Source organism: Capricornis sumatraensis, chromosome X (genome assembly GCF_032405125.1).
Source record: "Capricornis sumatraensis isolate serow.1 chromosome X, serow.2, whole genome shotgun sequence".
Lineage (NCBI taxonomy): Eukaryota > Metazoa > Chordata > Mammalia > Artiodactyla > Bovidae > Capricornis > Capricornis sumatraensis.
Genome location: NC_091092.1, coordinates 148,589,734 through 148,599,556, shown reverse-complemented (window position 1 = coordinate 148,599,556; position 9,823 = coordinate 148,589,734). Strand labels below are relative to the sequence as shown.

The 9,823-nt window shown below is 55.2% G+C and overlaps 1 protein-coding gene across 1 annotated transcript in view; it reads left to right on the top strand.

Annotated features, from left to right (window-relative positions):
* The first annotated feature begins 448 nt into the window (after nucleotides 1-448).
* Nucleotides 449-9,823, top strand: part of CD99 (CD99 molecule (Xg blood group)) — a 30,783-nt gene continuing 21,408 nt past the window's right edge. The window contains exon 1 of the mRNA XM_068962496.1: nucleotides 449-571. Coding sequence (XP_068818597.1) covers nucleotides 505-571 — 67 coding nt within the window. The 5' untranslated portion in view covers nucleotides 449-504. The remainder of the gene's footprint in view (nucleotides 572-9,823) is intronic.

Here is a 9,823-nt window from a genome sequence, read left to right as displayed (position 1 = left end):
CAGGCAGGTTCTTTACCGCTAAGGCCACATCGGAAGCCCCAGGGGCGTCCGCCCTGCGCCCTTAAAAGCCTCACCCACGCTCTGCGGTGTGCTGGTCCAGGCTGGACTCGGGCCCGCGGGCTGCGGCGTGCAAGGCAGAGGGGGGCACACTTAACAGAGAAGGGGAGGGGGAGGGAGTCTGTCTAGGGGTTCCCAAGAAGACAGGAGTGGAAGCGGGGCGGAGAGACGCGGCCGGAGCCAGCCGGAGAGGGTTGGATTCCAGCCCGCGCGCCCCTCCCCGGCGGCTTGCTCCCCGGGGGCCCAGGGTTTGGGGCGGCGGCCGCGGGCGGGGCGAGTTCAGGCCGGGGCGGGGCGATGGCGCCGCTCCCGACCCGGGCTCCGCCCGCCTGCCCGCCCCGCCCCGGGCGGGCCGGGTGGGGTTGTCCTGCCCACCCACCGCAGCCCGTGCGGCAGCCCGCGCGCGCGCCACTCCCGGGACGCTCCCTGCGCTGCGAGGGGCGCACCATGGCGCGTCGGGCCGCCCTAACGCTGCTCCTGTTCGGCCTGCTCGGAAGCCTGGTGTCCACCCAGGGTGAGTGAGCGCCGGCCGGTGGGCACCCCCCCGCCCCCGCCCCCGACCACGACCAGGGGCGCGCGGATCGGACTTGGCGACCCGCGTTGGGACCCCAGGAAAGGGGGGGCGGCGAACCTTCAGAGGCGATCCGTGGCGGGTGGACACCGTTTGGCACGCAGTTTGGGGGGCGCACTTGGGGAGGGTTCCCTGGGGGCGGGCGGTGTCGGGGCTCACCTGCCTGGTGGGGGCGCACGATGCCGGGAGACCCGCCTCGGTGGGAGACTTACTTTGTGTGGCTGGAGCCGGGGCGCGCGGGGCAGATCGGCGCCGGGGACCCCTAGGGCTCTCCTCCCCACGACAGGGACCCGCTATGCCAGCCGGTGGCCGACGCCGCAAGGAGGCGGGCTCCCTCTTTCCGCTCGCTTTCTCCCCGTGCGCCTTTGGAGGCGGACCCTCTCAAAGTGTTTTTTTTTTTTTGGCTGTAGTTTGTTTGCTTTCAAATCCACAAAGTCTTCAAGTTGGAGGCACCCAATGGGCACTGGCGGCGGCCTCAGACCGCCCCCGCCCCGAGACCGCACCTCCCGCTCCGTCCGGGTTCCCGTTTCGTTGCGGGGCGCACCCGTGCGCCCCTGCAGGGGCCCCGGTCCCAGCTGCGCGCGGGCCGGGCCTGGTGACGGCTGCCTTCCCGGAGCCACGCCCTGCGGCCCCGGCCTAAATTTGGACTCGGCCCGGGAGCCTGAAACCCGGGAGAGGGGGAGGGAGGCAGGAAACACTCGGAGGCCTGGAGACCATCAAGCGTTGTGTGTGTGTGTGTATGTATGTGTGTGTGTCTTAGGGCCGCGGGGACTTGATGAGCGCGCCGCTCGGGTGTACGGCTCCGCATCCAAGAGACGCGTTAATGATCAGCTATGTGGCCCAGGAGATAATTGGGAAAAACCCTGGAAAAAAATAAAGGACGCCCAGGCCGGACACCCTCCACACCCAGCGTGCCTGTCTGTTGGGGGGCATTTTTCTTTCTCCTTTAAAAATGGAAGTTGAGATCCTGGTTTCCAGCCTTCTCTGCCCTTTCAAAAGGAAAGTTGCTGGGTGTGGCTTAAAAAAAAAAAAAAACCGGTTTCTCCAATTAACGGTTGCTGTCTCTCCTTTATATATGCTTATTTTTTAAGGAAACAGCAACAGGAAAGGTGTCCAGTCTTCAGGACTGGATAGATCAGTGGTAGGCATGATTTAGGAACCAGACTGCAGGACCCCAAAGGCCTAAAAAAAATGTTGATCTGGAAATTTCCAGCTCAGCGCTATGAAGGTTGCATTTTTTATGCCGTGGCTCCCGCCTGCTGTTTGTCTTAGGGAGGGTTTGCTAATTAATGTGTGAACTTTTAAACTGTGCCGCTTCCCTGGTGGCTCAGCTGCGAAAGAATCCGCCTGCCGTGCAGGAGACCCCGTTTGGATCCCTGGGTCGGGAAGATTCCCCTGGAGGAGGGCATGGCAGCCCACTCCGGTATTCTGGCCTGGAGAACCCCATGGACAGAGGAGCCTGGTGGGCTGCAGTCCGGGGTGGGGGGGGGGTGCGGTCACAAAAGCGGCTTTCAGTTGAAAACACGTTCAAGAACTTGTGCGTTTGGGGGGAGGCTTTAAAAGACATTCAGCCTGATCCACAGGGACTTGCTGGAATACTTTCATAGCTTGGTGGGGAGGGCCCGGATTGGGTTTCCTGTTTCTCTCTTTCCTGCCTTAAAACCTGCCTGGTTTGCTCCGCCGTAAAGCTCTCCGTGAGAGCGCTTTGTTGTTTGTCTGTGCGTGAGTCACACCTGCTGGCGAGTGTTTCTAGCCCCCATGAGGCTGCAGTGTGCCCACCAGCTCGCTCTCCTGCGTGCGGTAGCATACGCAAGTCCGAGCTGCCGTTCATCCCGCCTTCTCCTTCCCCCGTTCTGTCCGCCCGATCCGTCCTCCGCATCTGCCGCTCTCTTCCTGCCCTGCAGAGACAGAGGTGCGTCTCTACCATCTTTTCCTCGATTCCGCATACACGGAAGCCTAGAGTCTTAACCCCCCGGATGGCCAGGCAAGTCTTTTCCTGCACCAGTTCTTAGGATTAATAAGGCATAGTGTGTTTATGGCTCTCCAGAAGTCCTTTTGTGGGTATGTAACGGGCTTCCCTCAGAGAAGGCAATGGCACCCCACTCCAGTACTCTTGCCTGGAAAATCCCATGGGCGGAGGAGCCTGGTGGGCTGCCGTCTGTGGGGTCGCACAGAGTCGGACACGACTGAGGTGACTTAGCAGTTAGCATGGGGGCTCAGATGGTAAAGAATCCATCCGCCTGCCAATGCAGGAGACCTGGGTTCGATTCCTGGGCCAGATAGAGCCCCTGGAGGAGGGCATGGCAACCCACTCCACTGTTTTTGCCTGGAGAATCCCATGGACAGAGGAGCCTGGAGGGCCACAGTTTCTGGGGTCACAGAATAGTCAGACACAACTGAGCAACTAACCCTTCATGGACTTCCCTGGTGACCCAGTGGCTAAGACTTTGAGATGCCAGTACAGTGGGCACGGTTTAGATTCCTAGTCAGGGAATTATTTCCACATGCTGCAAAGAAGACCCAGGAATCAAACCCCGGTCTCCTGAACTGCAGGCAAAGTCTCTACTGTCTGAGTCGCCGGGGAAGCCCCAGCTAGCACCTGGTGTCGTCAAAAAAAAAAAAAAAAAAAAAAAATATATATATATATATATATATATAAGTTAAAGCAGCTAAGTAAATGTCACCCCTTCAGTACAGGTTGTCAAAACAGGTTCCTTTAGCCATGCAAAATATTTACCCACCTTTGAAAAAGGGCAGAGAAAGGACTTTGGCCTTGACTAGACAGACCTGTGTTGGCAAAGTCACGTCTCTGCTTTTCAATACGCTGTCTAGGTTGGTCACAGCTTTTCTTCCAGGGAGCAAGTGTCTTTTAATTTCATGGCTGCAGTCACCGTCTGCTGTGATTTTGGAGCCCGAGAAAATGAAGTCTGTCACTGTTTCCATTTTTCCCCATCTCTTTGCTATGAAGGGTTGGGACCAGATGATGTGACTGTATGTATAATCATAAAGAAAACAGTGAGGGAAGAGAAGTCTGTACCTGTTTCCAACAGAGCTTTTGTGGATTTTTTTTTTTTTTTTTTTTGGCTGCACTGGGGACTCAGATGATAAAGAATCCATCCGCCTACCAATGCCGGAGATCCAGGTTCTCTTCCTGGGCACTGGGTCTTTGTTAGACTTCCTGGATGGCTCAGCGGTAAAGAATCCGCCTTCCAATCCAAGAGACCTGGGTTTGAACCCTGGGTCAGGAAGATCCCCTGGAGAAGAGAACAGCAACCCACTCCAGTCTTCTTGCCTGGAGAATCTCATGGACAGAGGAGCCTGGTGGGCTGCAGTCCACAGGGTTGCAAAAGAGTCAGACAGGTCTGAGCACACTCGCAAAGGGTCAGTCTCTTGTTGTGGCGAGTGTGGGTTACCGTCCAGTTGCAGAGCAGCGGGTCTGGGCATGGGGCGTCAGTCCCTGCGGCTCCCGGACTCGGGAGTCCAGGCTCGGTAGCTGCACTGCCTGGACTTGGTTGCTCTGATGCATTTGGGATCGTCCCGGACCGGGGATCGAACCTCTGTTCTCCTGCATTGGTGGGTGGATTCTTAACCAATGGACCACCGAGGAAGGCCCAGTCCTAATTAATAATCACCCTTACAACCATATGGGAGAAGGACACACACACACACACACACTTCTACCACACTGAGCAGTTGTGAGTATTTTTTTATGCCCATGTCCTCCTGGGAGAACGGCCTGGTTGTATGGGACACGCAAATGGTGTGTTGTGTTTGACTCTTTACGACCCCATGGACCGTAGCACCCCAGGCCTCCGTGTCCATTGCCAACTCCCGGAGCTTGCTCAAACTCATGTCCGTGGAGTCAGTGATGCCATTCAACCATCTCATCCTCTGTCGCCCCCTTCTCCTCCCGCCTTCAATCTTTCCCAACATCAGGGTCTTTTCCAATGAGTCAGGTCTTCCCATTAGGTGAGCAAAGTCTTGGAGTTTCAGCTTCAGCATCAGTCCTTCCAAGGAATGTTCAGGAGTGAGTTCCTTTAGGATGGACTGGTTGGATCTCCTTGCAGTCCAAGGGACTCTCAGGAGTCTTCTCTGACACCACAGTTCAAAAGCATCAGTTCTTTGGCACTCAGCCTTCTTTATGGTCCAACTCTCCCATCCATACATGACCACTGGAAAAACCATAGCTTTGACTAGACGGACCTTTGTTGACAAAGTAGTGTCTCTGCTTTTTAATATGCTGTCTAGGTGGGTCATAGCTTTTCTTCCAATAAGCAAGCGTCTCAATTTCATGGCTGCAGTCACCATCTGCTGTGATTTTGAAGCCACCCTCCCCCCCAAGATAAAGTCTCTCAGTCTTTCCATTGTTTCCCCATCTATTTTCTATGAACGGTTGGACCAGGTGACATGACTGCACGTACGATCATAATGAAAAAGTTTGAAAGGTCACAGGAATCTCCAAAATGTGACACACAGACAGGAAGTGAGCCCAAGTTACAGTGAAAATAGAGCCTGTAAATTTGGTGGCGTTGGAGCCGGATTGCCCCAAACCCTTGATTTGTTAAAATAAATAAATAGCTGTAAAGGAAAACACAAGAAAACCAGGTCTGCCCGTGCCTGTCACAGCTGCAGCTGTATCTCTTCGTGTAGGGAAACAGAAGTCCCTTTTGGTTTTGTTTTTTAATTTCCTGTTCGTATTGTTTATCGAGTTCTTAGAGCAGTTTTGGGAGTTGGCGTATGGGTGTGTTACTTTCAGCTTTGTCTTAGAATGACTCGGTGCACCCACCGTTTGGCTAACTCAGATTATTATTTTTGTTTTAAGTCCAGTAAACAGGAGACCAAAAAGTTCCTTTTTTTTTTTTTTAAATTCCCCAGTGTTTCTCCACGGGGTGATGGGGTGGGGAGTTCGAGACCTCCGACGTGCTATGAGTTGAGTGCATTCAAAGAAGAAGATCATCAAACAGGTCAGAGGAGCAAACACCAGCTTGCTTCTGCCCACACTTTGCTAAGCAACCCCTGGTATGGTTTCAGACCGGTTCGGGTCTCTGGGTGGACCTGGCTTCACAGTGAAACCTCTTTGTTCCTGAGGGTCACAGGCTGGGTGGGCACTTTGACATGCGTTTGCAAGTCTGAAACCTCTTTCTTTTTGCTCTGCGTTCTGCCCGTGAAAGTGTTTGATAGAATCTCTTTATTGTCCAGAAGAGCCAGTCAGGACATCAGCGACTTTTCAAAGAGCCGAGTAATGATTCCTTAGGGTGCTTTTGAGAGAGAGAGAGAAAAAAAAAAAGATTACTTTAAAAAAAGTATATTTTTAATTGATTGATGATTGCTTTACAATATTGGCTTGATTTCTGTCATGCAGCAACATGAATTAACCATCACTTCAGTTCAGTCACTCATGCGTGTCCAACTCTTTGCGACCCCACGGACTGCAGCACGCCAGGCCTCCCTGTCCATCACCAACTCCCGGAGTTCACCCAAACTTATGTCCATTGAGTCAGTGATGCTATCCAACCATCTCATCCTCTGTCATCCCCATAAGCGTACATATGTCTGGGATTCCCCAGCTGATACTAGTGGTAAAAAAAAAAAAAACCACCTGCCAAATGTTAGGAGACCTTGGTTCAGTACCTGGGTGGGGAAGATCCCCTGGAGGAGGGCATGGCAACCCACTCCAGTATCCTAGCCTGCAGAATCCCATGGACAGAGGAGCCCGGCAGGCTACAGTCCAGTGGGGTCGCAAAGAGTTGGACACGACTTAGCACGCACACACATACATGTCCTCTGACTCTTGAATCCCACCTCCGAGTTTGCCTAACAGCTAATCTATCAGCAGAAACCCTACAGGCCAGAAGGGAATGGAAGGCTACCTTTAAAGTACTGAAAGAAAAAGAAAAAGTAATCTACAACCAAGATTACCTGCAAGGATCTCATTCAACATTGATGGGGAAATCAGAAGGTTTACAGATAAGCAGTCATTATAGAGAGTTTAACACCAGCAAACCAGCTTTCCAGCAAATACTAAAGGCACTTCTGTAGGGCAGTACCCACAGGAGGAAGGAAAGACCTACAAAAAGAAACCTGACCCAGAACGATGAAGAATCCGCCAGGAGGAACATAGATACGTCAATCATTGATTTTCCAGTGTCTGCAGAGAGTTAGGGTGAATTCCCGCTTGTTCACCGCCCTTCCTTGAGCACGCGGCTAAAGTCAGAAGGGTTGCATTCCAGAGTTTGGAAGGGATTAGTCATCCCCAGACCGTGTAGCCAAAACATTGTGACCACTTCTTTTTCTCAGTGTCCCTCCCCTTCTCCCACCGCCCCCCCCCACACACACACCCCCAGCCTTGTCTGATTGCACTCTGCCCGTTTGCAAACCGACCAGAAGCGTCGTGGTGGTGTGACCGCAAGGGTGCGGTGGACGGCGTTAGGGGTAGACAGACAGCAAGCAGATGATGCTGCCTCTGGGGCGGGCGAGGAGGCATGCAGATTTCTCTTTGCAGGGCGAGAATTCAAGTGTGGCCCGTCACCATCTGCTGTGATGGTCTTAGAGGTCAGTGATCCATGGAGGATCCAGATGCCCTCATCTTGGGCACAGAATGAAGCCTTGCTGGACGAAGGGAGCCAGGCAGGTGAATTCTTCAGTGCTTGAACAAGGGGTCACACGGTGTAGGATGAAGACAGAGGGCCTGGGTGGGTCTTAGAGCGGCTTGGCGGTGGTGGTGGGGGGGCGTCATGGGGGGTGAGGTCACGGGGATGGGGTGCTTGCCTGACCCATGAGGGCAGCCCCCACCCCGGCCACTGTGCTGAGGACTGAGTTCAGGACCACTGGCCTGACTGGGGCTTCCCTGGTGGCGCAGCTGGTAAAGAAGCTGCCTGCAGTGTGGGAGCCCCGGGTTCGATCCCTGGGTCAGGAAGATCCCCTGGAGGAGGGCATGGCAAACCACTCTTGCCTGGAACATGCCCGTTGACAGAGGAGTCTGGCGGGCTACAGTCCACGGGGTCGCAAAAAGTCAGACATGTCTAAAGCGACTTGGCACAGCACGCAGGGCCTGGCTGGACTGAGGCAGCCCTTGGTAGATGGGATTGATGACTGATGGATGGATGACGGGGTATAGATTTATAGGTGACGGACAGGATGCATGCCTCGATAGATGGATAAGGCCAATAGATGCGATGATTGTGCAGTTAGATGGGTGCATGTAACGACTGGACAGTTGGATGGACGGATGAATCTAGGCAGATAGATCTTGACGTTTCCCAGTGGTCATGTATGGCTGTGAGTTGGACTGTGAAGAAGGCTGAGCGCTGAAGAATTGATGCCTTTGAACTGTGGTGTTGGAGAAGACTCTTGAGAGTCCCTTGGACTGCAAGGAGATCCAACCAGTCCATCCTAAACGAAATCAGTCCTGAATATTCCTTGGAAGGACTGATGCTAAAGCTGAAACTCCAATACTTTGGCTACCTCATGCGAAGAGTTGACTCACTGGAAAAGAGTCTGATGCTGGGAGGGATTGGGGGCAGGAGGAGAAGGGGACGACAGAGGATGAGATGGCTGGATGGCATCACCGACACGATGGGCATGAGTTTGAGTGAACTCCGAGAGTTGGTGATGGACCAGGGAGGCCTGGCGTGCTGCAATTCATGGGGTCACAAAGAGTCAGACACGACTGAGCGACTGAACTGAACTGAGATCTTGAAAGTGAAAGTCGCTCAGTCGTGTCCGCCTCTTTGCGACCCCCATGGACTGTACAGCCCAAGGAACTCTCCAGGCCAGCATCCTGGGAGTGGGTAGCCTTTCCCTTCTGCAGGGGATAGCTCTTAGATGAATGATCACACATAAATGATACATAAATTGTAGATAAGGTGAATAGACCAGCTAGACTCCTTATAAGCTTCTCACCAGGCTGTGGCTTGTCCTCTCTGCATTCCTGCAAGATAAGGGCACTCAGGGCTGGGGAAGAAGGTGAGTGTCGCCTGGGGTGTGGAGTACACACTCTGTCCGGCTGCAGGAAGCAAGCTTCCCTGTCCGCCTCTGCGAAGGCGGATGCTGGCTTCCCCCGAGATCCCACCTGACCCCCCAAAACTTCTCTCCAGCTTACGCTTCACCTCTGTAACCGCTGATGGATCTAATCCATTGTAATCACGCCCGCGGCGTCTACACTGTGCGGGAAGAGGGCTGAGCGCCGGAGAAGGGCTGCTTGCCCCCTGTGGTGCTGCACAAGGGCTCTCTGAGAGGGCTCCCTCAGACAGCCGGGAGATGCCGCCGTGGAGGTGGTTCGGTGTCCCGCGCCCACGGGGTGACTGATCTTTGCTGTGACTCGGTGTTCATGGTCTGCCCATCCTCCCGTTGGAGTGTGCCCACGTGTCACCCTGGTGGGACTCCAGAGAAGCTGGACCGTGGCCTCGAGCTCGGTACTGGGCACCCGGAGGCTCGGTGGTTATTAGGGGCACAGACTCGTGGTTTCTGCGGCAGGTGAAGCCCCAGACGGTGCCCCCCACGAGGAGCCCAGTGCGCAGGCCTTGGGGACGCCCAGGGTCTCGAGAGGATGGGATGACGGAAGGAAGGAGACCAGCTGGCCGAGCGTGATGGGGAGAATGCTGGGTGATGATTCACGGCCTGGTGTCCTTTCTGGGGCCCGCCTCACCCCATCTGAGTCACGGGGTGCCCCCTCCCTGTCCCCTCCTCCAGCACATCTGGAGGGTTGAGGGGGAACCGCCTGCAAACCACAGACGCACTGCAGGCTTCCGGCCCGCGGGCTGGGGTCCTGCCACGCTCTGCAGCGAGCGAACTGCCTTGAAAGTTTCTGCCTCTGAGGTCTGCACCAGGCACTCAGCCTCTGGCCGTGTGGACAGTCCACCCCGCCTCCATGATCGCTGGGGTGGGCCTTGGGTTGGGGGGGTCTGTATGGGCCTCCCCGCCGAGGTGGGAGGCACTCAGGGGAGCCGTCAGCTTCTTGAAGTCGGGGTGGGGAGCCAGGAGGCAGCCTCTGGGGAGAGCGGGGGCCTGGTCAATGTGGAGACACCGCCCAGGTGACGGGTAGAGAACCATCCCGGCTGGGCGTCTACCAGCGTCTGCAGTGAGCGCCGCTAAGCAGGGAGGCAGTGTGTGCACACCCCCTCAGACAGAAGGCGCGTGCACTGGTTCAATATGTATTCACGCGCGCGTGCACACACACAGCACTTGTTCAGTACG